This window comes from Rhipicephalus microplus, unplaced genomic scaffold, assembly GCF_043290135.1.
Source record: "Rhipicephalus microplus isolate Deutch F79 unplaced genomic scaffold, USDA_Rmic scaffold_49, whole genome shotgun sequence".
Taxonomy (NCBI): Eukaryota; Metazoa; Arthropoda; class Arachnida; order Ixodida; family Ixodidae; genus Rhipicephalus; species Rhipicephalus microplus.
In genome coordinates, this window is record NW_027464622.1 from 2054470 (window position 1) to 2081799 (window position 27330).

General features: G+C 44.2%; 1 protein-coding gene across 3 annotated transcripts in view; it reads left to right on the top strand.

Annotated features, from left to right (window-relative positions):
• The window catches only part of LOC119162321 (uncharacterized), a 51164-nt gene extending 29964 nt beyond the window's left edge, over nt 1-21200 (top strand). For 2 of the 3 annotated variants that reach the window (XM_075884858.1, XM_037414756.2), the window contains 4 exons: nt 6693-6793; nt 11079-11240; nt 17312-17409; nt 20149-21200. In XM_075884858.1, coding sequence (XP_075740973.1) covers nt 6693-6793; nt 11079-11240; nt 17312-17409; nt 20149-20518 — 731 coding nt within the window. In that variant the 3' untranslated portion in view covers nt 20519-21200. The remainder of the gene's footprint in view (nt 1-6692; nt 6794-11078; nt 11241-17311; nt 17410-20148) is intronic. The other variant, XM_075884859.1, reaches the window with a different exon arrangement.
• Nucleotides 21201-27330: the final 6130 nt, after the last annotated feature.

The following is a 27330-nucleotide window of genomic DNA, read 5'->3' on the forward strand; positions in this document are numbered from 1 at the left end:
TCCACTTGAAGACAACTTTCGTGAGTGTGATTACGAGTGAGGTTGGCCCAGCAAAAATTTGACGAGTCCGAGTTCCACTGAGTCCAAAACGCAAGGTATATTTTTTGACTGAGTCTGAGTGAGTTTCACTTTATTTTGCCAACCTGCGGTCCTATATTCTCATCTTCAGCGTACTATCAGCCTTATCTGAATTAACGTTTATAGTCACGTGTATTCACACGTATTCCAAAGTAGTTCTGTTCATCACGATTTCAATATTTATTGACCAGAGGCATGTATTACGTAGAGGGTACTCCAACGTCCCCCTCTCTCATTTCTTGCAGAAAAAAATTTAATTAATATATCTTACATGTAGTCATCTCTTTTAAAAAATGACCTAGCTGGTATGCGAGAATGAATGACTCGAATTTGAAGGTGCTATACTAATTGGCGTCTAGAAGAGCACCGATTATGGGGTATAATGGTGTTCAAGTGCATTGACATCTTGGTCGAGAGAGCGTATTATAGGCTAATGGACTAGTGAGTCGACTCGCTCAGGACTCGGATCGAGTTGCGGCCGCCTGGCTGAGTCCGGGTGCGAAATATTTTAGTTAGTTTTGAGTCGCAGTGAGTTCGGTTGAATAAAAGATCCATGAGTGCGAGTCCGAGGGAAGCTGGCTCACAAAAAGTTTGACGAGTTTGAGTCAAAAGGAGTTTGAAGCACCAAATGTGTGAGTCTGAAAGAGCTCCACAGGCTTTGCCAACCTATGCCTCCCACTCATAGGTGCTCACTTCTGTTCATACTGTGGTATACTTACGTTCTAACCTACTTACGTTCACAATAGTGAGTACTCAGTCTCAGATGTACACATGTTCACTCACGCTCATACTAGCATCAGCTGACACAGCTACCCCCGTTCATATATTAACGTCTACCTTCGCTCAAAAGCGCTCACTCACTCACCTCATTCCTCACTTTCATTCTTTCGGCTATTATTACTTAAAGGCATTAAGTCACGTTCTCTCTCGCGCACTTTATTAACGCTCAATTACATCACCACTCTCAGCGATGGGTACTCGTGCTCATACATAGTTCGCTAACACTTGTTTCTCGTATTCACTCGCTCTCGCCGTGTGTCAGACTCCCCTTACTCTTGCCTACTCACCATCATGGGCTCTCGCTCGCGTTCTCTAACTCACTGCAATTCTCTCGGCTATTCATGCTCAGAGGCATTCATGCTTCCCTCCCTCTTCATGTTGGTCTCGTGGCTGTATGGTACTTGACTAGTCATAAACCCCAAGGACAGGATTGAATCCCAACCCTCGAGGCGGCATTTTCAGTGGAGCTGAAAAGCTTGAGGCTGGTGTACTTAGTTTTAGGCTCAACTAAAGGAAACAAAAGTGGTCAAAATTTTCAGAGTCCTCCACAAAAGCCATCCTTCATACTCATGTCCTGGTTTTCACTTACTACCGCAGAGCTGTTATGGCCATGGTTTGCCCCGTGTCGTCGGTAAAAAAAAAGCTATAACGTACTGGCACGTGCTCTCTTCATCCTCTACTGCCTCCTCTCCTACTTCACTGCCAGAGCACGTGGCACCTATAGAAAGCCATTAACCGTGCGAGCACAGCGAAAGAGCGAGGTAATAAGATAAAAGTTTTCAAGGCTGTTTTTGCGTTTTTGTGTTAGCGTTTAGAAAGTCCGCCTGTTTCTTTTTGAATGGACTGTATTTGATTGATAGAGGAGCAGCAAACATCAGGGAGTTTAACCAGAAAGACTTGCGGCTGACTACCATAAACTTAGAGATTAGGAAAGTTGACAAGAGATACCAGAAAGAGGGCGAAAAGAAAAGACGGAAAAGAAAATAAGGAAGAGACCGGCATTACATTCACTGCAGCGCGTAGAACTACACCGCGAACCAGTGGCGTTCGCAGAAATTCGTCGTCTTCAAAAAGCGCACGAAGGCTTTCGACAGATGTGGACGGTGCTGCGGTAGCACCTGCACATAAAGTGGCCGACCATCCAGTGGCCGCAATGCATTGGCAAGTACTTGTCTCTTCGAGGCAAGTCGAGGACACTGGCACCAGCAGGGATTTGATATATTCGTCGGTGCCTCAAACATTGCATGCCACACTGTTAGTTACTCCGGATACTTAACATGGCATATGCCTTATTGATAGCAACTCCCAACCAAAGACGATAGAGAAGCGAACATTAGCGTTGATGTAGGTCAAATGGAAGTCGGAGTTGCAGTGAAGGGTCGAGTTCATGTATTCTGGTATTTAGTAGGACTTTCAATTATCCCACTGCAATCAATATAGTACGTGAAAAGTTCATACTCACTTTACTCACACATGTTTCGGTGTTAATACCCTTGTGTACTCACTATCGCAAAAGAATTCACGTTAACACTCTCAGCTCCTCACAATTATAAGCTTGCCCACTTCAACATTTAGTTTTCACTTGTAGGCACTCACCATCCTACTCGCGTCTACTCACACTCGCATGTGCTCGCAGGTAAGTAAAAACTTGCATTCATACTGGCTTATCACACCCAAAGGCACTGGAAGTCATGGTCATGAGTACCCTGTACCATGGTAACCCTCATGAGTACCCTGTAACCCTCACATGAACTAACACACAGGGACTTATGTTCACGTACTGTCATGAGCAATATGAGTTTAAAAGCTGAATTTCTATTTATTTCACAATTACTTGTAACACACTAGTATGAACGAGGGGTAGAAAAATTGCAAAAGATACATTTCCATTCGACCACTAGGTGTGCTGAACACTTCTATGCCCGCGCTTCACCCCTGGTACTATTAAAAAATAATTTGTGTTCCTTGTGATTTTGCCTATTACTATACTATACTATAGAATTCACAGCAATCTTTGAGTGTACTGATTCAAAATAAATCCGTGCTTTAGCCGCTGGAAAGCAAGCTTTCTGTCCGAAAACAGCACAACTTATTTTTCTCTGAAAAACTTCGTCACCCCTGCCTGGAATTCCCCAAACACAGACAACTTCGACTACACCCATCTTGGTCGCATGAGGATGTCGACTCTCGGGTGATGATTACACGAATGCACAATACGCACTCCACACCAACAGCAGAAGTAGGTTTTTCGGTACTTAAATACATTGAATAAAAGTACGCCGATCATTTGAAAGTTCTCACCAATGAATCGGTTGACGTAGAGCGCGGAGCAAGCGCTGCAGCGTTCGCGATCCTGCCTTACAGGTGTCCTGGACAGCGCGACTCGAGTGCGTTCTTTCATCGACAGCATGTGAAAGCGTGGCAATTCAGGCAGCCCTGAAGAAACTGAAATTTTGTAGAAAACACAGTGTTCTCTTGCCTAACTTAGCCGTATTTATTCCGCACCGCCATATAAAGTTCCACCACGCCACTACAAGCGTTTACAATAAACTCTGCTGCTAGTTTAATACAGCACCTTGCTCAATTTTCATCTTCAATCCTAGGTACATTTACTGGTCTATCACAATATGAAAAGTATAAACAACACACATAATCAGCTTTATCAATGCCAGTGCTCACACTGGCTGTCCGCATTCTGGTCAGAGCGAAATATTTTTGCGAGGTGCGCCTCTTTCTGATAAGACTATCCTGGTGCTGCCGATGTTTGCTCTGGATCACACTTAACGTTCTTGCGTACAAGAACTGTCTTGCATGTTCTTAGACACGAAGAGTGACCAACGTTGGCGCAATATTGAAATTAGTCCTATAGATGGTCAAAATAATCTCTAATCGTAAACTATGACTTGCCCTCTCATCTGTTCACAATGTTGCCACATCAAAGGCCAAAATTTACGTAAAGATATGCTGACGAAGTGACAGAGATCGCAGGCGCTTTATTACTCGTGCATTTGTGTTTAGAAACACTGCATGCAATTGACTCAGGGTGACCGAAGCATGACCAAAAATCAGCAAGAACTTGGTGTTGCTAAGACTTTTAACGTCAGCGTGTTAAAAAGCCCACGTAGGAGAAATTCTGACGTTGGTTGTGAGGGAAAAATCTTCGTCGTCCGTGCGCAATAGATTGAGGTGTAAGAACAAAATTCGACAGATCCCACCTACCACGAGTATTGACATCATGCGAAATGTGTGGGGCGAAAGTGACAGTGGTGTAACTCTTTTGTTGCTGTTGTTGAGCAACACGTTAAAATGACACTGAACAAATGTACAAATGTTATGCGCACGGACAAGGATATTGAACAGCCGCAAATGTTTTGTACAACCGCTGTTGCGTAACGATGTCAACAACATAAGTATTACCGACACCAGATGTGGTAAGCTGAAGCGTAGTGTTTGTGCCTGGGAAGACGGTAGCTCTGGATAGTTCTACGTAAACCAACTTTAACGAATGGTGCTTAACTGCCAATGACGCTCAGGCGTAAAGCCTGCTTCATTGCAGTGCCCATGTAATGGTTTGATTGATTGATGAGCGGGTTTAACGTTCAGAAACCACCACATTATCATGAAAGACGCTGTAGTGTAGAGCTCCAGAAATTTAGTGCACTTGGAGTTCTTTAACGTACACCCAAATCTGGGCACATGGGTCTACAGCATTTTCGCCTTCATCAAAAATGCAGCCGCTGCAGCCGGGCCGGAACTTGATCCAGCGCCCTGCGGGTCAGCAGCCGAGTACCTTAGCCACTAGACCACCACGGTGGGGTATGGAATCTTTATCAAATCAGATAGGCTGCACTGCGACCATAATTGGCGATACACCAACATTATTGCTGCCTAGGGTTTTCCAAAGTAGATCCGAGGCCTGGCATGTCAATGTGCAGAATGTTTGGATTTCATTCCTGCTGGGACCGAAACATTTATTCCTCCACTCGTCGGTCCAATGCTGTTGATGTCATTATTTTTAATGCTCTCGTATTTATATTATCACTTTCCCTTTTCGCCGTTGTTCTGTAGATATAAACTGTCACACCTGTGACGCGTACTCGCCCACTAGGGCACGTGGTATACGGATATATGACACTCGTGTGTGGAGAGAAGGGTTCAACGTGGTATGCGACGGAATTTTCATAATATTCATGTCACAACCAGAGTCATAATAGTCAAAGCTTTTTACCCTTTCATACTTATATCTGTTTACTCAACGTTAATGAGGTGAATACAAGGGCACCGCGACGTACATAGATATGTGTGTGTGTGTTTGTGTATGGATAAATGGAAGGAAATGCTCAGTGTTTGCCATACGCAAAGAAATTCTTCGAATGTAATAAATTGTTATGCTTGCTCATAATTGCTTAATAAATGGTTCCAGTGAGCAACGGAGTCAGGCCTTCTGTGCTGGCATTTGGTCGTAATATTATACAGCTATGAACAATAAATCAACACTCTGATTCTTTGGTGCAGTGCTTACGATACTCGGCTGCCAACCCGAAAGTTGCAGGTTCTATCCCGGCCGTGGCCGTCGCATTTCAGACGAAGATGAAATGCCAGAGGCCCGTCTCCTGTATGATGTCGACATTCGTAAAGAACACATGATCTGAATTTTTGCAGCCTTCCCCTACAACGGGCTTCACTCATATCGTGATATTGGCACGTAAAGAAACCCAAAAGCGTATGTTATGTACGACCTTGCGACTTGCTTTTCGATATGGCAATATCATGGCACAACAGTGTGGTTCAAACAGCCTAATACTTCGTTCAAAAAACGTGATGAATTAAAATATTTCCCAGCAGCCATACCAGCAGAAATTCCTTGAGGATGTGTTGAGGAGAGTTCGGATTCACCTGCTATATTTCTTCTCAATAAACAAAGTAGTATGGTGGTCACAAAACTCAGGGGCTCACCTGGAGGTGACGGGTTGGATCCCGGCCACAGCGGTCGGTTTTTCGTTGGATGCGAAATATTATAGAGGCGCGTACCTGTACTGGGTGATGTTGGTGCACGTTAAAGAACATCAGACAGCCATATTTTCAGGAGCGTATCACTACGGCGTCCCCTATAAGCATAAGCAATCTAGAACGTAAGATCCTGCATATTATTAAGCATCATGCAAGTTTCTTTTCTTGCAACGTGAACGGCAGTACGGACGGAAATGTGCATTATTCTTGGCCATAATTACCTTGTTTACGGAGAGTGTACAGTAATCTTTATCAATGACATACGTCATCAACAATTTCATAATGTTTCTTTAACTACTTACAAACAAACTGTTTTCAGGCACTCAATCACTTTTTTAGTGTGCCGTTGCAAAGGGTAATACTCTAAGAGAAAAGTGAAATGATTCTGTTGTACCTTCCCGTGTAAGAACTTTGGGGCAGTACTGATTGTTAAATGTATTCGTTATTTCACGTTGGTTTTCTGGTTTTATTATAAGAATCTACATAACAATTAGACGATGCAGCTGTTCAAGGCACTTTGGTACATACTATATTCAGTAAATCTCCCACATTTTCTATTCGCAAGCACTGAAAGTGATCGAAGCCGTATGTACGCAGGGCCTTCTACAAGAAAGTGCCATCTTAGCGATCATTCATTAACTTCCCTACAGCTCTCTCATCCCAGTGCGCTCTCCCGAATCCGCAGTTTGTTATGCTTGCCATTCGTGTCTTGGTGTTTTTCTTTTTTTATTCTTCACTGTTAGTGGTGTTGTTCATTAGTTATACCGAGTTGCCGGTTCTTATAGCCTGTAATCTGGCTTTCTTCCTTTTCTGTACTGACGCAGCAGGTTACGTGGTACCTGAGCCAAACCTGCTCGACGGTTTAGGTTGGACAAACAGCACGCTGTTCCTTGACGTGACTGTACTCCTCGAGAAGTACCCATTGGTGAGTGCTGTGCTACGCGTGATGACAGGCATAGAGCAGAGCATTCAGCTAAACAACGACGCACTAGGTGTCCTAGAACCCTATGCTATTTTATGGGCGAAGCTTCTTACTGCGTGGGCTTCTCTGGCGTAGTCGCCTGCATAGAGTAATATAAAAGGTCCAAAGAGGACACTTCCATACACTCCTTCAGCTGATTTGTGCTCGCAGCGCACTGAATGGGTGTGGTGAAGCTTTGCAGCGCCTGAGATGGCAGACGCAGAAAACAGTCTCGAAGGCCATTTTATAGTGGCTAGAAATATTAGAGCCTCCGAGACCACTCCTACATGCGTGTGCCTTTCTGAGACCATACTTTCATTTTTTAACGCGTCGTTTGCATGCATCGATGAGCTTCGTGTAAGCTGCACCGCTACAGCGGGAAGCACACAATGCCAATGTGTAGCTATGCATATTTTAACTAGAACATGAGAATCATTGACGGAGCGAAAACCTTTGTTGTCAAGTGATATTTTTGGTAAGCGCATGCCAGCTTGGTTAATGTTTCATAAATGCAAGCACAAAGAGAGGCTCATTGCACTGCGAGACAGGTAACAGCTGCCATATAATGAATATAACTTACACACAAGAAGGAAACGCATAGGAAACAATATAACAAGAACTGCAGCCGAATAAAACTGCAACAAACGCACACAAATACGCATACAGGGCACGATGCGACACGGCAGTAGTTGCCTCAGCACTTGACTTCAGCTTGAACTAAAAAAAAGAGAAGAAAAATGTTGGCTACATCTTCTTTCCCACATCCGGACTAATTTTTTCCAATACACTGTACATTCCTCTTTCGCTAAAAGCATCCACAAACAGTTTCCACAGCAAAAAGAAAGCAAGTTTATGTGTCATGCAAGCCGTTAACGAGACAGGAGTGTTTTATCAAAGATTACGTTCTAGCTTTAGCAATAGAGCAAGCGTTTTTCCAGATTCACCACTTCTCTTAACGCGTTAGTTTGAGCTTTAAGCAATTTGGAGACGAAACAGATAACGGTACTGAGCATAGCTGCACTTCTCATGAAATTTCACTCATGCAGTGAATTCGAATACGTGTAGCAGCACAAATAAAACCTAACAACGCGAGCGGGGACTCAATGTCTTGAGCCAAAAATTTTCTCGCAAACCTGGTTCAAAGCATTCCAGACAGTTTTCTTTCGTGCGAAGCAATCCAAGAACACAGTATGCGAAGTGAATAGCACAAAAAAGATGTTTTCGCTGAACAGCACAATGCCAGAAACGTTAGGTTAAAGCTTCAATGACAAATTCAATACGCACCTAACACAGTATTAACGTCGACCTACCAGTAGCCAAGCTGAGAGGCAGCCAAAACAAGCGAAGTCCGCGACGCACGCCAGCCACGTTATCGCACTTCTTTTATGGCATCTCCCTGCTGCTGCCCATTCTTCATTGCCGCAAATGCTAATGAAAACGGAGCATGAAAACGTTGCCGTTGCAACAACACCATGGGCACTTCTCTCGCGTCTGATTCATGACCCATATCAGCCCGACGTTATCGCACCGTATAATCGCATACGATACAGAGGGATTCAAGCCACTATGCCATACGCAAAAACATGTACACGTATAATGCACTATAAAAGGTACTGTATTGAATAATATGCGTGTTTCTTTGAAGCAGTAAGTGATGTGTTGCCACCTTACGGCTGAGTTGAAGCTGCGTATAGCTCAGTCGCTTTTTTAGCCCGAGTGACTACTCTTGTCATTTTTATGTTACTCTATAGTCGTCTGTCGTAACCACTCCTAATATAACAACTGTTCACTAGATGGCGCTCGCATCGCTCAAGAGGTGAGAAGGTGAATATGTATGTACGTTGTGAGACGTCAATATTTATGACGTCTTAGAACTTCATGCCTAATGTACAACGTCATTTAACAGGTATGACGTTGTGAAAGGGTTTTGAAAATGTCTTGATGCCGAGTTTGACGTTCTGCAATGCGGTCTTGTGCATGAAATCAGAGGTTCAAGCAGGATTAAGAATTAAAGAACGTGGCATAGGCATACTTGCCTTAGGAGCACACTGAATTATCCTAAATCAGGTGGTACAGGGTGTCATGAGATGGAAATCGTTTGAGTGCAGGAAAGCTGGCAGAAAGATAGAATTTGAGCAGCGATTAAGAAAAATCGGAGAGGCCCGCCGCGGTGGTCTAGTGGCTAAGGTACTCGGCTGTTTACCCGCAGGTCGCGGGATTGAATCCCAGCTGTGGCGGCTGCATTTCCGATGGATGTTGTAGGCCCGTGTGCTCAGATTTGGGTGCACGTTAAAGAACCCCAGGTGGTCGAAATTTCCGGAGCCCTCCACTACGGCGTCTCTCTTAATCATATGGTGATTTTGGGACGTTAAACACCACAAATCAATGCAAAATCAGAGAGGAGCGTTGAGCTAGGAAAGTTTGACCTACTTGTAGATAAAGAATGTTGATACAAATGAAGGAAGCGAACTCTAAAACTCTCGAGCAAGTAATTAGCCAGCACGGAATACCAAGCCAAAAGGAAACATTGGTTAAGAAGGAGAAGGAAACAGAGAAGGACATGTGTAAGATTGGTAGGCTTACGAAATCATCACTGGAGATCTATCGGACTTTCAAGCAGGAAATTGCAAAAGGTCTACAATAGTTCTCTGGGTAGTTCTGTGCTGTCCGAGGCCAGAACGGGAGTATTGCGGACCACGACGTACCGAGCCAAATACGAAGGCACAGACGCGGCATGTAGTGCGTGTGGAGAGGAGGAGATAGCGGCTGAACATTTGATAATGTTCCGTAAAGGCCCCATCCTATAGTCCAAGATAATGGCGCGGAATTTCGCAAAGCATTGTGGCTTACGAACAGTGAAGGCGAAATGGCCTTTAAACTTTTAGAAATAACCAAGAAGAGGCTAACTGATTGGTTGCAACAATTAAGGTGCGAGTTAAATTTAATTCCTAAACACATAGTGATAGTAAACTTAACTTTATGGGTAGGTGACGTGAGCCACCACCCGATCCATAGGGCACAGCCGGATACATCCATTCATGTTTCGATGAACAAATGGACGGACGAACGGATGCTTCACCCCGCTCGTCATCATTCACTCCGTGAAAATGCTGCACTTTTTCCCTTTCGTATACATAATAGATGCACTTGGTTGCTTTACAAAAAATATACGCCCACGAATAGTACGGAGAAAGGCAGTATAATGAATTCGCATTGAAACATTTTTCTCAGAGGCAACGATAACAGCCTCAAAACCGACACCAGGTTAACGCCCTTCTTTCTCCCCTCTATTTTTTATGGTATTGTATTGGTGTGAGCTGCGTACTTTCCGGAAACATAAAGAGAAAATAAAGCTGGATTTATTTCAGTGATTCTGCTGGCGTAGAATTATAGGGGTATCATGACTTGCCAAACGTACAAATGTCTTATAAATTATCAGTCAGTCCTAAAAGCTTCAAAGCGAGAGTAATGAAATTAAAGGTTTCTTTATTAAAATAGAAAATAAACGAAGTTGATGCCATTATTTGGCGATGGCTATCTCCTTGCACCTAATTGTAACAAACAAAGAATTAAAAAAACAAAATAACATATATATACATATGTACAGTCTTATATAGGCGAGTACAAAAGTTCTCATATGGGCAGAACAAACACGTAGCCGCCACGTCCACTTCCAACGAAGTCCACTCAGTATAGGTCACATGTCATTATTTTGTCAAAAAACGTTATTTTTTATGTCACGCGAGCTGTCAGTTAAATCTAGTGAATAGTAATACTAACGAAAGAAAAATTTACGGCAATGCGATGTTTTCTAAGCACAGTGATGGTTGTATTCTGGAGCCCACAAGAAAATAAATTACACTTAAAATGGCTCTCACTGGCACCTATTTAGTCATGGTAGCACTGGTGTGGCCATCGAAGAATACACAAAGCAACAAAAACTGGAACAGAGCATTGAATAAGCAGCAGCACTATGAGATGATATTCCAAGGCACAGGAGTGCCCACGGGGTGCGATGATGGGGGAGGGTGTACCAGTTCTTGAAGGGAAACACTGCACCCGCTTAAGTTTTGAATCGTGCCATGCAAAGCCTGGCGTATTTGATTTCCGTATTGTTTTGAGTTACTTTCCCAATCAATTTAAAACTGACTTCGACTCCACTTTGAAACAAAGTGTCGTCTGTATAACGTTTCAATTTCTGTAAAAATTGCGTTTTTGTTACGTTTACGCTGTGACACCGTTGCCATAGGTTCCGGTCTGCACTACTGCTGAAGATTGCGGCAACGCCCGGTACAAAATCTTTGTTCGCATTCTCCAACTGTCTGACGACTTCTGGCCAGCCGGTGTGGAGCCCATCCTGATTACTCTGAGAGAAGGCCCCCTCGTGGATATTCTGTCAGCCAGACAGCAAGTGAGTCAAGATTCAAGCGCAGTCTCTACAGCATTATTTTGGCGGCAATGCACAGAATAGGAATTCTTAACAGGGCCCTGCAATAGGTTTTGAGCATGATGAGAAAACGCTGCTAATCGGTAGTCAGTTCCGCGAACACGTGAGCCAAACGATGTAGCGCCGCTCATAGCCAAGAATTTACTGTTCACTAAGTAAGCTAAAAATTGCAGCTACTCTCTCCCAATGGTCGCATTACACAAATTACTGCGCCATATACTCAAGCCCATGGCTTCAGACACTTTAGAAAATTCAGTCTGGCAACATGGCTCTTCCGCCATGTCTTGTTCACTCGTGCGAGCTTGCGGGCTGTGTGTCTCGGCGACGCCGATGTGCGTTTCCTGCAGCGCACAAAGACACCGCTTGCGTTCCCCCAGGACGTTTACCGCATTTGAATGGTACGCCAATGGAAGTCCCTTCGGTGATCAAGACATGGTGGAAAAATGTGTTTTTGCTTTCGTTCGGGGGCGCTGAATTTTGAAAAAGGTGTATTGTCTGATTTAAGCTTCGCGTGCTGCGCAGTCGTAGCCGCGCCGCGCGATGCTGACGTGCCCGTGCACACGCGCTCGCTGTCAGACTTAAAGCAACCGCGTGTTCAAAAAAAAGTGCCTTTTGTGACTAAGCTCGCTGAAAAGGGCCTCCCAACCTTGGCCAGGGGGTGATGCACCACGCGTGTTTCATGGCCCTTTTAGCAAAAGCCGGTATCTCGGTACCCCGCTCTCGCCTTCTGCCTGCGCTATCTAAGCTCGTTCATGCGCCTGCACGCTTTTTAATTTGGTCACCCTCCACGTGCAGCGTCATCTGTGACTTGCTCAGAAAGTCTAAAAAGATTATAAAAACGTGTTGACGGTGTGAATCTTGTTAGAACCGAGAGCAGTTCATTGACAACGTTTGCGGGACCAAACAAGTTAAACACGATCTCTTTTGACGAGTGCTATGGTAATGTTGATGGTGAACAGCTGCCTTTCTATGATAATAAAATTGAGCTGCGGCAGCTGCGTTTCTGATGGAGGCGGTAATGTTGTAGGCCCGTGTGCTCAGATTTGGGTGCGCGTTACAGAACCCCAGGAAGCTGAAATTTCCGGAGCCCTCCACTACGGCGTCTCTCATAATCATATCGTGGTTTTGGGACGTTAAACCCCACAAATCAATCAATCAATCCGGAGCCCTCCACTACGGCGTCTCTCATAATCATATGATGGTTTTGTGATGTTAAACTCCACATATCAAACAATAAAATTGAGGCGATGACGCAAATTCTATATGCATGTTACCGGTAAAGCGCGCATTTGCTGCGGCATTCGTTTCTTCTCGGAGCTGCGGGCAAACTACCACCATGATTTCACGTGCATTTGTATATAGCGTTCGGATTTCTATTGCTTGAATGCCAAATGTGCCTCGCGGCATTCAATTTATTAGGAGGTCAGTGTGAAGAGACTTAACTTACGTCTCCCTGTTCAGTCCCAGGCACCATTTCAATGCGGTGTGTTCAGTTTCATAAGTTTCCCTTTTGCCGAGGTTTTCATCGGGTGTTAACAAGGTCGTATCGTAAGTTCAATGACACCTTTGATTTTTCGCAGCTCTTTTGAAAGTATAATGATGCGCAAAAAAGAGTATTTTATGTCCACTTCTACTACGCATGTTTCTCATAGTGCATGTTTCATTTCGAATAATATCCGCACCTTATCACGCAGCGTGTTCACTGATTCGAATATCGATTACAGGACATCTCGCTTGGTGGTCGTCATATCGCACAATGCCCGCTAAAGAGCGAGCAAGTTTTTAGTTACGCAGAGAGTCAGCCCATATAACCTCGTCAAATTTCAAGAAACCTTGGCAAATTTTATTTCTGCTGGGTTTTTTCCCCAACTCGTTTTTATAGCGGCAGTTACATATCATGCGCCACTCGGGCGCATGCAAGGACATATTTTGGGAGCCAAAACCATCATATCAGTAGGAGGCACGCCGTGGTTTGAGACTCCCAATTGATTCCGGCCACCTGAGGTTTTTTAACGTGCACTTAATACGGTGCGCGCTAATACGGTGCGATAAGAACGGAAAGAGGTTGCACACACACCGATCGTCACTTCCGTTTACATTAAGCGTCGTACCACTGTACGCTTGAAATATGCAACACCGACACGTCCTGTCTGTGATTCTTGCACCAAAGTCTGAACGCACGTTTAATGCGTTTCGCTACCGTGGAAATGCAGCTGGTGTGTGCGGGAATCGAACTCATGACTTCAATACTAGCATCACAACACCTTATCATGTTAACTTATCGGTGGGTGTTGCTTGCAAGACCTGTACGTATAAACGTTCAGCGCGAACCCACAGCACAAATATGTTTACACTGAGCGGTGACGAGAAGTCTACAGCCATCAGCTAAATAAATCACTTGCAGGGCTCACAGCATGGTCTTTTATGTGTAGTACGCAAGCGAGCTCCACCGCTTTCGCACTACCAATGGTTGCCTTGAAAAGAGAGCCCAATCGCAAATTGTCTGTTTGCTGTTTTTTAGTTTACAAACACGCTTTCATTGAGTGCGGTGATCGCGTTTTCTTCAGGTGATTAATAGCTTGTAGTACTGGGCACGACCAAAAATTTTCAAAGTAACAAGAGCATGGAGTATCGGCAAACTGCCATAATCCATTTTGACGCCTTTGCTTCTCGCGCTGCTTGCATTGGAAACGGTAGAAATTGACGGGCAGTTTTAAGGTCTTCGTCATGTTTAACCTTTTTTCATCAGCTCGCAATGCAGCAGTTGTGCGTGCCTGCCCTGCAGAATGACAAAAGAGCACTCCATATGACGTGTAAAATGCGAGATAAGCGTTAAAAGGAACATGTTTTCTGTGCGCGCAATGCGAAAACCAAGCAAGCGCAACCCGTCCGAGTGACCAGAGCTCTGTCCGCCAGAGCGGTGAACGGCGCTTCGCAAACTTGAGCCTGCCTTCTCTAAAGGGAGGAAATTTTCGCCTCTTGTAGCATTCGGAACACTCGCTGGATCAAATGGAGAAAGAAAGCGCTTGAAGCAGGCGACCAACCCTTAGAGTACCGGTCCCACTTAACACGTGCTAAAATATTCTTTTACATGTGATTCGCTAAGCGTCTCGCGCAAATAGGAAAATTATTCCACTGTTACTTAGAAACGTGCTGCCGTGCCCCTTTAACAAACGCAACTGGTCGTGATGGAAAGCAAAAGTAATTGAATAGACGTCGCCTGTCCATTAAATATCACATTAGCGTGTTTTAGTAACTTCAATTTTGTGATCTTATTCCACCAAGACGACAAGCATGGCTTGTACTAGTTTACTAGTATGACGCCATCAAAAATTTTTAAAGGCGCAGCTTGTCAACTGCAAACTGAGAATGCATGTGACTGTGTAGGAAAACGTGAATTTTTCAAACTCGTTCTTTTATTAGCGATTGGACGTCTTTTTCTCAACGAGGAGCAAATAAGTCTACGAAAACGTGATAATTCCAAGACAGTTGTTTCCAATCGTCTCCGCCACGTTGGCTCATTACATTTCTAACGCTATGTACCTTGAAACAGCTGTGAAATGCATTGTCGTGAATATTCAGGAACAGATGCTACATTTTTTTTGGATTTGAAATGTGTAAGCGAGCGAACGGTCGACAGCCGTTTTCGTGAATTTTAGGTTGACGATCCATGAAGAGGGGTCGAAGATCAGTTTTTTGAAATATGTCAACCATAAGTTGCCGAAGGTAGGCTGCCTTTATCGTGTTTTTTCTTGTTTTCTTATTTTTTTCTTTTGTTAGAAAAGTTTCAGCGTGCAACGCCAAATAAAGCACCTCATTCTAACGTTCCTGTTACACCAGCCTTAAATATAGACGTCAACTTCTCTGTCAGGCTATTTGTGATGATAGTCTGTAGGAGGCTTATGGTTTCGTCAGTTAAACAGTCCTATAAACGTAGGCACGTACTCTTCAATTAAAGAACCAAGTATCAGCACATGTTCATCAGTTCGATTCATCTACAAGTTGGCTTTAAAAACTTTATAGCGGTATGGACATTTAAGTTGTCTCGTCACCACAACAGCTAGCAAAGCCTGCTTGATTATTTGGTTGATATGTGGGGTTTAACATCCCAAAACCACCATATAGTTATGAGAGACGCCATACTGGAGGGCTGTGGAAGTTTACATCACCTGGGGTTCTTTAACGTGCACTTAAATCTGACCACACGGGCCTATACATTTCCGCCTCCATCGGAAACGCAGCCGCCGCAGCCGGGATTCAATCCCACGACCTGCGGGTCAGCAGCCGAGTACCTTAGCTACTAGACCAACGTGGCGGGGCTGCTGTATTATTCGAGCAGGTAGTTTGATCTGTCGTGTATTTGGTCTCTCATTTTTTCCTTTTATTTCGTTAGCAGTTATATAGACACTCCAAGCTGCATTTCTTCGCCGGTGTCGATGTCATGCACCGTATATGTATACGTATCTATATATATGAAAACTCAACAAAGAAAAAAATCGCATTAAAATGACTCCGGCGAACGGAATAGAACGTAGGACCTCCGCGTCTTGATTGCATGCGTGGCTTTAACGACGGAGCGTCCGAAGGGTACCTCCTCAACTCTCAAACCGCAATTTATTTATATCTACCACTCACTGCTGTTGGCAGGTGTCTCGGAGGGAAACTATCGTGTTTTAGTATTATCAGCAAAATGGCGCAGTGAGTGCGCAGTGGCTCTCATCTCTCACGGGTACTTTGGCCCGTGTAGAGAATAAAGGGTTGTTCGCTCGCTCGTGCGCCCTTATCTTGCAGTGTGTGTGTGAGGGGGGGAGTGATTTCAAATGAAAAGAAGAGAGAAGTGAGCCCCATAACTGTCTCTAAGGGGGAGAACACCTCAACAGTAGCTCACGAGTGGTAGGGTGAAAGGAGGGGTTAAAAGAATAGGATTAAGAGGTAAAGAGATAGAGAGAGAAAGGAGAGAGTGAGGTGCAGGGACAGCGAACGATGGAAGTGAGGAGAAGACACGAAAGATGGAGACGATCGCAGGAGTCCGAGGACGGGGCACCACTGACGAGAGCTCTTGTCGGCGACAGGAGATGGCGTAGTGCTAATCCAGTCGGCCAGAGCTACGCTGTCGTCGTCGTCGTGGACCGGCGTCAGGAGGTTGCCTAGGACCAACCCAGTCAGCCAGAGCTGCACTGTCGTCGGAGATTGCGAGGGCACAACTGGTCGGCACGGAATCCAGCGAGCGAGTCCTCTTCAAGTGGGGAGAATCTTACCTCTTGGATATCTTTTGGGTTTTGTGGGAACGATTCCGTTGTGAATACCAGGCGCACAATGGTCACTGCAATCGTTACACAGCCTCTGTTTGCGAAAAGGGCGCACTTTTCAGACACAGCAAAGTAACAACTGAGAGGCTTACTCACGTTCATCTGACTCGCCCGCTGGATTTCGTGCCGACCGGTTGTGCCCTCGCGATCTCCGACGTCAGCGTAGCTCTCGCCGACTGGGCTGGCCCTACGCCATCTCCTGACGCCTTTCTTCGGCGACAGCGTAGATATGGCCGACTGGACTCGCCTACACCATCTCCTGACGCCGACTAGGGCTCTCGCCAGTGGTGCCCCATCCTGGGACTCCTGGGACTGTCTCCATCTTTCCTATCTGCTCGTTACTTCCATTGTTCACTGTCCCTGCTCCTCGCTCTCTCCTTCCTCTCTCTCTCTTTACCTTTTAGTCCCATCGTTTTAATCCCTCATTTACTCCCACCCCTCGTGATCTGGTGTTGAGGTGTCCTCACTCTGAGAGACAGTTACGGGGCTCACTTTTCTTTTCACTTAAAATCACTTACACCTCGCGTTCATCTGCACCTGTGAGTACGTTTCGTGCGTCATTTGTGCGTGAGAAACACGGGGCACGTTTCGATCTTCTTGCCATTCTGCGCGTGACCTTCCAATTTGTTGCTATCGTGTTCATTGCTTCACCTTTTTACCTTCCTGGCGACAATCAAAGAGCCATTAAGACAGAAATGCCACGTTTGCGTTATACCTGTTTTGCAGAGAATGAATCAACCAGGAGTGTTTCCTTTTGGAATGCAGGACGTCACACGTCTGAGTGACAACCCAATGGTCTCAGGCATGTCGCTCATACCCTACAGGTTGGTGAACTTAAAGTTGTGTACTTTGCACGTCATGCTTATTCAGCTCATTTTTTTTCTATGTCGACGACGTTTTTTTTAAGTTGAAGCAGCAGTTAAATGAAGTAATGCGACCGACGCCTGGGCTCACGAGGAAGTGACGTTCTTTTGATCCTCAAACAAGTCGCTGAACTGCTGGCGGCTTATGTCTGTCATGTGCATTGTTCTTACCAGCCGGGAAGTGAGGCGCCGTGCCGTGTGTTGCCGTAAGCCGATTCACGAGACAAGTGTTCACGTGGTGGCAACATATTCCTTGGAAGAGACAGCGGCGGTAGCCACAAATCGTCCCGCTAATTGAGCGAGCAGTTCGGCGGACCCTTTTGAACCACTGTGGTAGCCCTTTTGATGTATGCTGTCGTGAGCTTGGGACCCATCACCCAGCGGCACACACACAAAGAGACACGTTGGTGCCACAGTGCAGTGCAGCGACCACGCCTCAATATTGGACGTTTGCTTGGTCGTGTATGGATGTCACCCTCGCAGGTTTTGTTAGACCCATGATTGGACAGTGCAATATGCACCCATTCCCTGATCTAGGGATATGGGGAAAACGTACCCTTTATAACAAGCCACCCGGTTCATTCGAATGGAGCTCGCCATGTAGTGGAGCTCACCTTTAACGATAGCTCACCATGTATATAATGCAAACAAACCTTCCGTTAAGTTCACTTTTCTCCTGCTTCGACATCCACCTTCATCCCGGATCTTCAGTAGCCCCAAAGTCTGGTCGCAACAAGTGGTATATATGAGTTCAGCACTAGCATTTGGAGAAGTTGAGTGAAGTGAGCCATTTCAAGAGTTATCAAAGCTGAAGTCAGAAGACTAGTGAATGGAAGATATGAGCCTTGTGATACATAAATAAAGCGAGGACATCAAAATTCATCTTCAACACACGTACCTCTGCGTCAGTGTGAATAAACAGCAACACTATTGTCAATAATCCTCTGCAGTCTCGTAGCGCATGTTCTCATCTCTTACAGCATCTGTCAGTCTGCTTGTGCGCTGTACTGACTGTTGCGACTCCAGGTCCTGCGAGTCTCTTTTGGTACCAGGCTCCCATCGTAGGAACCATCGTCGAAAAAGTCAGATGAGGTGCTCGTATTATCAGCAATATATTTACACGGCTGAGAAGCTGAAAAATGAGCTCGGAGAACTCAAGCTCGAGGACTCCGGCTCAACGTCTCGCTCTAAACGAAGCTCGCTGAAGAGAAGCTGAAAAACGCACGTCCCCTTCTTTTAAAAGCAGCGTAGTACAGCCTTGTCGCATTGTCCACTCTTTCGGACAATGCAATGCAATGCTCGATGACTGGCCAGGTGACTTTGAGGTGGAACCACCTTTCCGCACGGTGGGGTAGAAAAGGAAAGTCCACAGAAAGAGCTTACGAACGTGTTTCGCACCACAACACTTCGATGCCCGGCCTCTTGATAACATGCGCGTCCGAGGAATTTGGCTTTTCCTTGAAAATTCCGGCCAGCCCGACGACGTGGCGCATCTGCCTCCAGCCAAACTGCCGACGCTCAGCAGCAGGCGATTCCAAGAATCGGGACACTGGCGTGGCCAGCGAATGCATCTCGTTCGTTGCCTGTAAGCCACGGCGAGCCTTGAGCGGTGATTAATCCTGCCTTCCATTGCCCTTCGGATCAATGTCCCGTGCGTTGGTCTTTGTTCGAGATGGAGGAGTCGTCGCATTTTTCTTCCAGGAATGTGGCTGTGCAGGCCTCTCCTCTCGCAACTTACTTCGCGAGGCACGAGCACGAGGTCACTTATAACACGACTGAAATTATATTTTTATCGAGTTTGGATACTTGTCCTACTATTATACTTTCATGCATTTTTAATTTCTATGCTCGAGAATTCACTCCGCTAGACTCGGTCCCTAGCTTTCTCTCTCCTCTCGTGCATCACCATACGAGAAAGATGGGCAACCTATGTGCACTATGATTGCTCATAAAATCTACCTGGAAAACCAGTGCCACAGTTCCGTACCGGGAGGTGTGGAGTGGTGCACATGTTGTGTGTGTATGTGTATACATCGATTCGGGATACACAAGTGAACACTAGGGTGAATTGACATGAACACTGACATAACTGAGGGTGACAAGTCGCAAGGGGCACGTTGTGCATATCGGAACATCGTCAAACTATGAAACTGTTGTGTACACCCTTGGATTCATGATCTCTGGTTCTTTGAAGGCAGCCACCGCAGTGGTGCTAAGTTTTTACCGCATTCAGCTGCTGGCTTGGAAGAAGCGAGTTGGATACCGGCCATGATGGTCGCTTTATATTGAGGTCGAAATAATAGAAAACCCGCGTACTCTGCAATGTCATTCACATGTACACAAGAACAGAAGAAGTAGTAGAAAGTGGCCTGACAGCTGCTGCATCGAACACGCCTTCCTGCTCTTTCTAGAGGGAAAAACATTAAAGGAAGATCGCACAAAAAAATAAAACAAAATATGCAAGTAATTAAAACAAATGGTGAGGACTTGTTTAAAATTGAGTAAAACATGACACAATTTATGCGGGTGACCAGATCCGTTTTGTTCATAAACAACGCGTCATCGTATAAGCTAACCTCGCAGTAGGTGACTTGACGCGATACCTTGCAAAAATGATGGTGTGCTGGCCACTTATGGATTCTACGCACAATATTGATCGATACCAATAGTAGAAATAGTAAAACAGGCTTCTCGTTCCAGGTTCTCATCGTTGGATTCTCCCAGCTGCTATCCACGGCCGGAAGAAGTCTGCATGCCAGTGACGCGTGTTCTGGAAGAAGTGACCCCGCAGTTCTGCACCCGTGAAGAATCGCAGTCGGAACTTTCCGAGAACCTCGTCAGTACCGGCTTCTTGTCTGCAGCCACGTTCAGCAGTGACCACGTCATTGTGGAAAGAGGGCGCACAAACTTCTTCCGAGACCTGGATGGCGAGGCTTTCCTACGCCAGTTACACCTGCGCCAGCGCCGTCCTCCGGTGACGCCACCTGGGGAGAGTCACCGTCAGCAGTGCAGTAGCAGTCTTTGGGACGATGGGCATCTCGCTATGCCAGATGAAACTACTTTTGAGTAAAATCATCTCGACGGGAGCTATGCTTGCTCATCGCAGACGCTATATTTTTCTAGTAATATTTTAAATATTTTTAGCATTTATTTATGTATTTAGCGTGGACATACTTGTAAATTAAGTTGAAATTTAATTAGTTTGAATATTATTTAGTTTTAATCGTTTACCCAAGTTTCGGCGGGCAATGTTAGCGCACTTAGAAGTCGGTGTCAAGTGAAACGGCAGCACTGGAATGCGTGAGTGATTGCAGTACACACTATAACTTCAGTTCATCTTCGGAAATAACCGCCCGTATGTTGTGTAGCTACTAGCAGTGTTTCTTTATTAATTATTGTATGGACAAGTTCAGGTGCCTAAAACTCTACTTCATGCAGAAAACAGCCAGTCTGTTTGTGTTTGTGCGACCTTATGATCGCATGCTTGGCTTCGAAGACGAGCTCGCGTGGCACCAAAGCGAAGTTACTCCCGCTGCAGTCGAACGTGATATGCGCAGTTCTGGAGCACACCACCTTTTCCTACGCCCTCTAGTGCTCGCTTTTCAATAAACCAATATTGTGACAGTCTTTTTTCTTATTTCAAACCGTACTCGGTTTTTGTTCACTTCACACTTTTTGGAGTGTATATTCAAGAACTTTCTATACACAGTTTTGTTCACACGCGTTGACCTAATAAAAAAAAGCACCCCCGAGTGGTCCATTTTTTATTTTTCAAAACAAGATTACTTGGAGTTCGCTGGCTCCTCGTGAGAACATTTACTATGCTCTGCGTGTAATAAACCATTTTCATAAATACGCTCCCTAACAGTGAGTAAATCATGTTTGTTATATCGACGCACGTACTTTCTTACAGGACTTGAGTACCAAATAAGACTTAAGTTCAGAGAAATGGAGAGGTTTGAAGCGATCAGAAACTTCGGAGAACGTTGCTGTAAACGGTTTCGGCAAGTTGGCTTGTTAGCGTCAGGGTAACAGCATGGCCTTGATGAAAAGTTCACTTGTGAAAACCTTGGCTCATGTGACATTTCCTGAAAGGAATTTCTAAAAGCATTCAGTTCATCACATGCAATATTGTGTCAGTATTGTTTGAGTAATGCCACAAAGTTTTACACCACGACTACACAAATTGAGCAAAAAGGAGCCTCCAATTGCTTCACATCAATAAACAGTACACGCCAAAAGGGAGAGATGCAAAAACTTTTTATCCGAGCCTCAGGAATACAAGCCTTTCATTAAATGCTTTTACTGACAGCAGCTTGGCTGGCGGCATGGCACTTTTGTCTGTTTATCCTGGCTTGCAGAGAAGTAGGCGTACTCGTGTACTCGTGTAAACCAATACATGCCCCAACAAAATGCCCAAATATTTGCGCGCACCCTTTATCAGTTGTAAACCTGAAATACCTTCACAGAGCTGGAGATCTCCGGGTTAGCACAACGCGCAGTCGCGAAAAACAGGTGTTGCCCGATTTAATTTTTTTTTTTCAATGAATGGTTGTTTTGCTCGGCGTAGCTCACTCTAGCTTTTGGACTTTTTCACGATACAGCTTTTTGTCTTATATGTCTCGTACTTGGCACACAGAGAAATATACTTTCGTAGAGAGTGGCCACTGCAACAATTTGCGGCCAGGCAAGGAAGGGTTTGAACAACCGCTAGATGACGTACCCAGGCTTGCTTTTACTCGTTAGTCAACGCATAAAATAGCCTCCTCAAGACCTCAGGAAGACCACGAAGACCAATGTTTGGCATCAAATTGTTTTCAAAAAGCGTTCTGCATTGATTTGTTCAATTCTTCATGTCGGCCGCACATCATGTCCAGATGAGGCGTTTATTGCGCTACCACAAAAATCAATGACTTGTGTCTGAAAATTGTGTCTCAGCATTTGTTTTGCACCAAAGGTATACATTCATGTGGTTTAAATGTACATGTATTCCATTTCCAGAAGTATGGGTGTGTAGCCTAGTGAAGAAGACACTTGCTTTCGGAGCTAGAGGGTCCGGGTTCAAATTCAGCATCAATTTTTTTTGTTTCATTTATGCCCAAGACATTATCTGTCTGACCAGCTGCTCGTGGTGCTGAAAGCAGTGCATTAGCTCACCCGCTTGGTGCTACGAGTGTGTCCGCTCTTTACATAGGTATGTTTCTCTATGCTTGACACCCCAACCGAGCAAGATAAATGAGCACCACCGAACTTTTCATATCGCTGAGCAATGAAGTGAAAGAACAGAGGCAAGCGCTAAACTCAAGTGTACCACGTCTTGCGCTTCGCCGGCGATAACATTCAAAAAATAGACAACAAACAAAACCAGATATTTTACAGAAATATCGCATGTATTTATTTAGAAATACTGCTGAAAGACACTAAAAGCTAACATTCACGTCAACCTCTCTCCATTCGACAAGATGGCCCGGCCACCTCTGCGAGTGTGCATTTTCCTTGCAATTGTAACTAGCGCTGACTTCCCGGGGCCACGTATAAGGCCTTTTTTACCAATACCCACTGCACCCGACTTTTGAATTAGCCACAAGGGCCAGGTTTTCGAGGTTAAATGAAGGAAAGAACTACGCCGTTTTTCATGCTGTGCACAACGCGAGCTTTCTCCTAGAGTAAATTTGTTAAAATAAAAAAAAATGTTTCCTTAGTGTAGCAGGTTTTAAGAAGTAGTTTGCCTACCTAAAGGCACATCGTGCCTTTATTTAACATATTGGATTTTTACATAGACTATTTGCCCTGTGTGAGAGAGATGGAGTTTTTGCATTTATTTTGAGTTTACCTGCGCCTTTGTTGAGGTACAAATGATATTCTCATGTTGACGAATCAAAGAAACTGTTTAGAAAGCGCGGTGAAATTAGAAATCGACCCAGTTAGAATAATAAAAGAAACAAGACCGGGCGCACACATGCGAGTACTTCAGCACCTCCATTCCACGTCGCCGCAACGACCAACACTTGTCTGAAGTAACAATGACTACCATTTTATTGATGTGGAGTTTGTACAAGGGGTAATTAGTAACTGTCTCTATTGAACGGGGAGGAACAATGACACACGTGTTCACTAGAAATTGCCAGAACTGTCACTTTGTCGCCTTTAAAACCATTGTAACATTTAAAAAAGGCCTGCATCTCCCAGTTGAACGTTATGAAGGTCATTAGGCATGTCACCAAGATGTAACGCTTGGCGGTTAGGTGATATCGACCCACTGTAGTTTTGTCCATAAAATGACAAAAACAAGCCAAAGAACAGAGAAAATAGAAAGTTTAAAGTTTAAAGCAGAGTCGTGGGATGAATATATGACTAGTTGCTACTAAATATCGCTCGTTACATCTTTGAAAAAAATGGAATATCCTAAAACAAGAAAAAGATGTTATTTACCATCATGAATAAACTAAATAACGCTACAAAGCTGCTGAGCGAGAATGGTTTACGTACGTGAAGTATATATCATTTCTGGAAGCTTCATTTAAAAAAAAACTGCCTTGCTAAATTGCTAGTTATTGGCAGTTGAAATAAATTTTTGATGAATGCGCCGCCGATGTTGTAGTGTTAACGGAAACCTGGCTTACCCCTAACATTGCAAGTGTAGAGCTGTTCGATTGTGAAAATAATTATACCATTTACAGATGTGATAGAGAAGAATCGCCAGGAGGTGGTGTACTTATAGCCGTAGCTGATTATATAGTTTCTAGCCATATAGTAATAGCATCACCTTTAGAATTTGTCTGTGTTTCCCTCCATGTCAACTATCAAAATGTCATATTTTGTGGCTGTTACCGCCCTCCGAGTGCGACACCAGAGTTTTGCGAGCAACTGCATGATGCTTTGAATGATATTGTCAAAAGGCACCCGCATACACCTGTTTTTATTCTAGGTGATTTTAACTACCCGAAAATAAACTGGTCACTTCCTTCCTGTTCATTAAGCTCACTTTCAGCCGACAGTTTACATTTCGTGGAACTGTGCGAAGACTTTAACCTTACCCAACTCGTAACGCAACCAACAAGAATGGGCCCCAATTCATCAAATGTTCTTGATCTGATTCTCACCACTGTACCTGACCTTGTCCATTCTATTTGATATATCTCAGGCATAAGTGACCATTGTTTCGTGCACTTCAATCTAACAGGTTCTTTAAGGCGTCGGTCAAACAATTGGAAAACAATAAGAGACTACTCACGCGGCGATTATGACTCAATCAACAGTGAACTCGAATCGAATTTTGAGAGCTTTGCTAATGGCTTCTTTGATCGCAGCGTTCAACAAAACTGGAACTTGTTCAAAATGAAAGTTGAATCTTTAATCACGCGATACATTCCCACATACATTATCAAGGGTCGCCAACGCCCCCCTTGGTTCTCAACTGACTTAAAAAAATTGCGGAATAAAAAGAAACGGTTGTTCCGTCAGGCAAAGCAGACTAATTCGTTAGCCCGTTGGCACGTGTACAAATCTGTCCTTTCCGAATACAGAGCAGCTATCAAAGAAGCCAAGCGCGTTTTTCTTAATAATACCCTTCCCTCAATTCTTGTAACCAACCCTTCTAAGTTTTGGAAAACTGTTAAACCTAGGGAAAAGAAAAACATTTCGCTTACGAACTCAGACGGGCAGCTAGTTCGCTGTGAAGAGTGTTGTATTGCATTAAATGATTTTTTTTGTTACTTCTTTTTCAAGTTGTTCTGCTTCTGCGTTGCCGCAAATGCCTAGTCGTGATTTTTTACCCATGTATCCTGTTACCGTTGATGCCGTCGGAGTGCAAAATTTAATTCACAAGCTTAAGTTATCCTCTTCTTGTGGCGTAGATGAAATCAACTCAAAGTTTCTAAAAAACACTGCATTGTATTCATCAATTTACTTGTCCTTAATCTTTTCGCAATCTATTCAGACCTCCACTTTGCCGCTTGACTGGAAGGTGGGGAAGGTGGTCCCTCTGCACAAATCTGGTAACACACAGTCTCCTCTCAATTACAGACCAATTTCCCTAACCAGTGTTCCTTGTAAAATGTTAGAACATATAATTTACTCCAACCTTGTCTCATTCCTAGAATCAAATTCTTTTTTACTCCCTACCAGCACGGATTCCGAAAAAGTTACTCATGTGAAACCCAACTTCTTTATTTTACTAATGACATAGCATCGGCTTTAGATCGCGGCTCACTTGTGCATTGCATTTTTCTTGACTTTCAAAAAGCTTTCGATAAAGTACCTCACCAATTACTCCTCCTGAAAATTAGTGCCTTAAACATTGACCCGAACATTCTTAAATGGATTGAATGCTTTCTGACTAATCGCATTCAGTTTGTAACAACTAATGGCTATAACTCACCTCTTTCTAAAGTAACATCCGGCGTACCCAAGGTTCCGTATTAGGCCCTTTACTCTTTCTTATATATATTAATGATCTCCCAGACAGCATTAACTCCGCTATAAGGTTATTTGCAGATGATTGTGTAATTTACCGCGAAATAAACAATGAATATGATAACCAATTTCTACAGTCAGACCTTGACACTGTCTCAACCTGGTGCAATAAATGGCTTATGACTCTCAACTCTAACAAATCTAAATGCATGTTAATAACCCGGCAATCTATTTCTCCCCCCTGTACCTACAGAATTAACGCCGTTCCCCTCCAGCATGTCTCTTCATATAAGTACCTCGGCGTTTACATTACCAACAATATATCTTGGCACACGCATGTTACCTACATCTGTAATAACGCTAACCGAACGCTAGGATACTTACGCCGCAACTTTTCTCGCGCTCCGCTGTCCCTCAAAATTCTATTATACCGATCACTAATTCGCCCAAAGCTTGAGTACGCGTCCGCTATCTGGGATCCCGTGCAGAAAATTTAATTAACGCGTTAGAATCTGTTCAGAACCGCTCAGTTCGGTTCATTTGTTCTAATTATTCCCGTACTGCTAGCATATCAGAAATGAAATCTAACCTTGACCTACCAAATTTAACTGTCCGGAGGAAACTGGCGCGACTGCATTTTTTTCATAAGATATTTTTTCACAATCCATCAATGAAGCGAGACCTCATTTCACAACCGTCATACCACTCATCGCGCATTGATCATCAGCATAAGGTTGTCATTCCGTTTTGCCGCACCAAATTCTTTTCAGCAGCCTTCTTACCGAAAACAGCCGCCGATTGGAACCACCTTCCCTCTTCCGTTGTATCAATAACAGACCCTTTGTTATTCAAGACTGCAATTTCTCAGCAATGCTTGTAACTATACGCAGTTTCCATTATCTATCTTTGTCTTGTATGTGCTTGAATCCTTATACATTTTTAGTTGACTTATGTTGCCTTCCTGATTTGCGCATCTGATACTTGTTTCTTTATTTTGTCTTTTTTTTCTTGTGTGTTATATATGTTGTACCCACCCCCTCTGTAATGCCCTACGGGCCCTGAGGGTATTCTAATAAATAAATAAATAAATAAATAATTATCATTCTAGCTCCGTTTGAAAAACGCCGACTAAGAAAATGAAAGAAACCCCAACGTATAACCGATAGAGTCAATTCAGATTTTGTGGGACCGGGCAAAAATGTCAGAAATAATTGAAACAAATATCTCTTATATCAGATACCCTTTTACCTTCTTCATGAATGCGTGATTCTCCTACTTATCTGGCATAGTCGAAATTTCGGTCATCCAGTGACATCTCTCAAAATGTGACCACTGCACAGGACTTCACGTTTATTTAGCGCAAAACATGCTTTGTGCCATTACTGACACCACCACGCGCACGTCGCGATAGTTTTCCGGGGGCATAACGGTGGGCAATGGATCGCTCGTTCATCGCGATGTTGGATG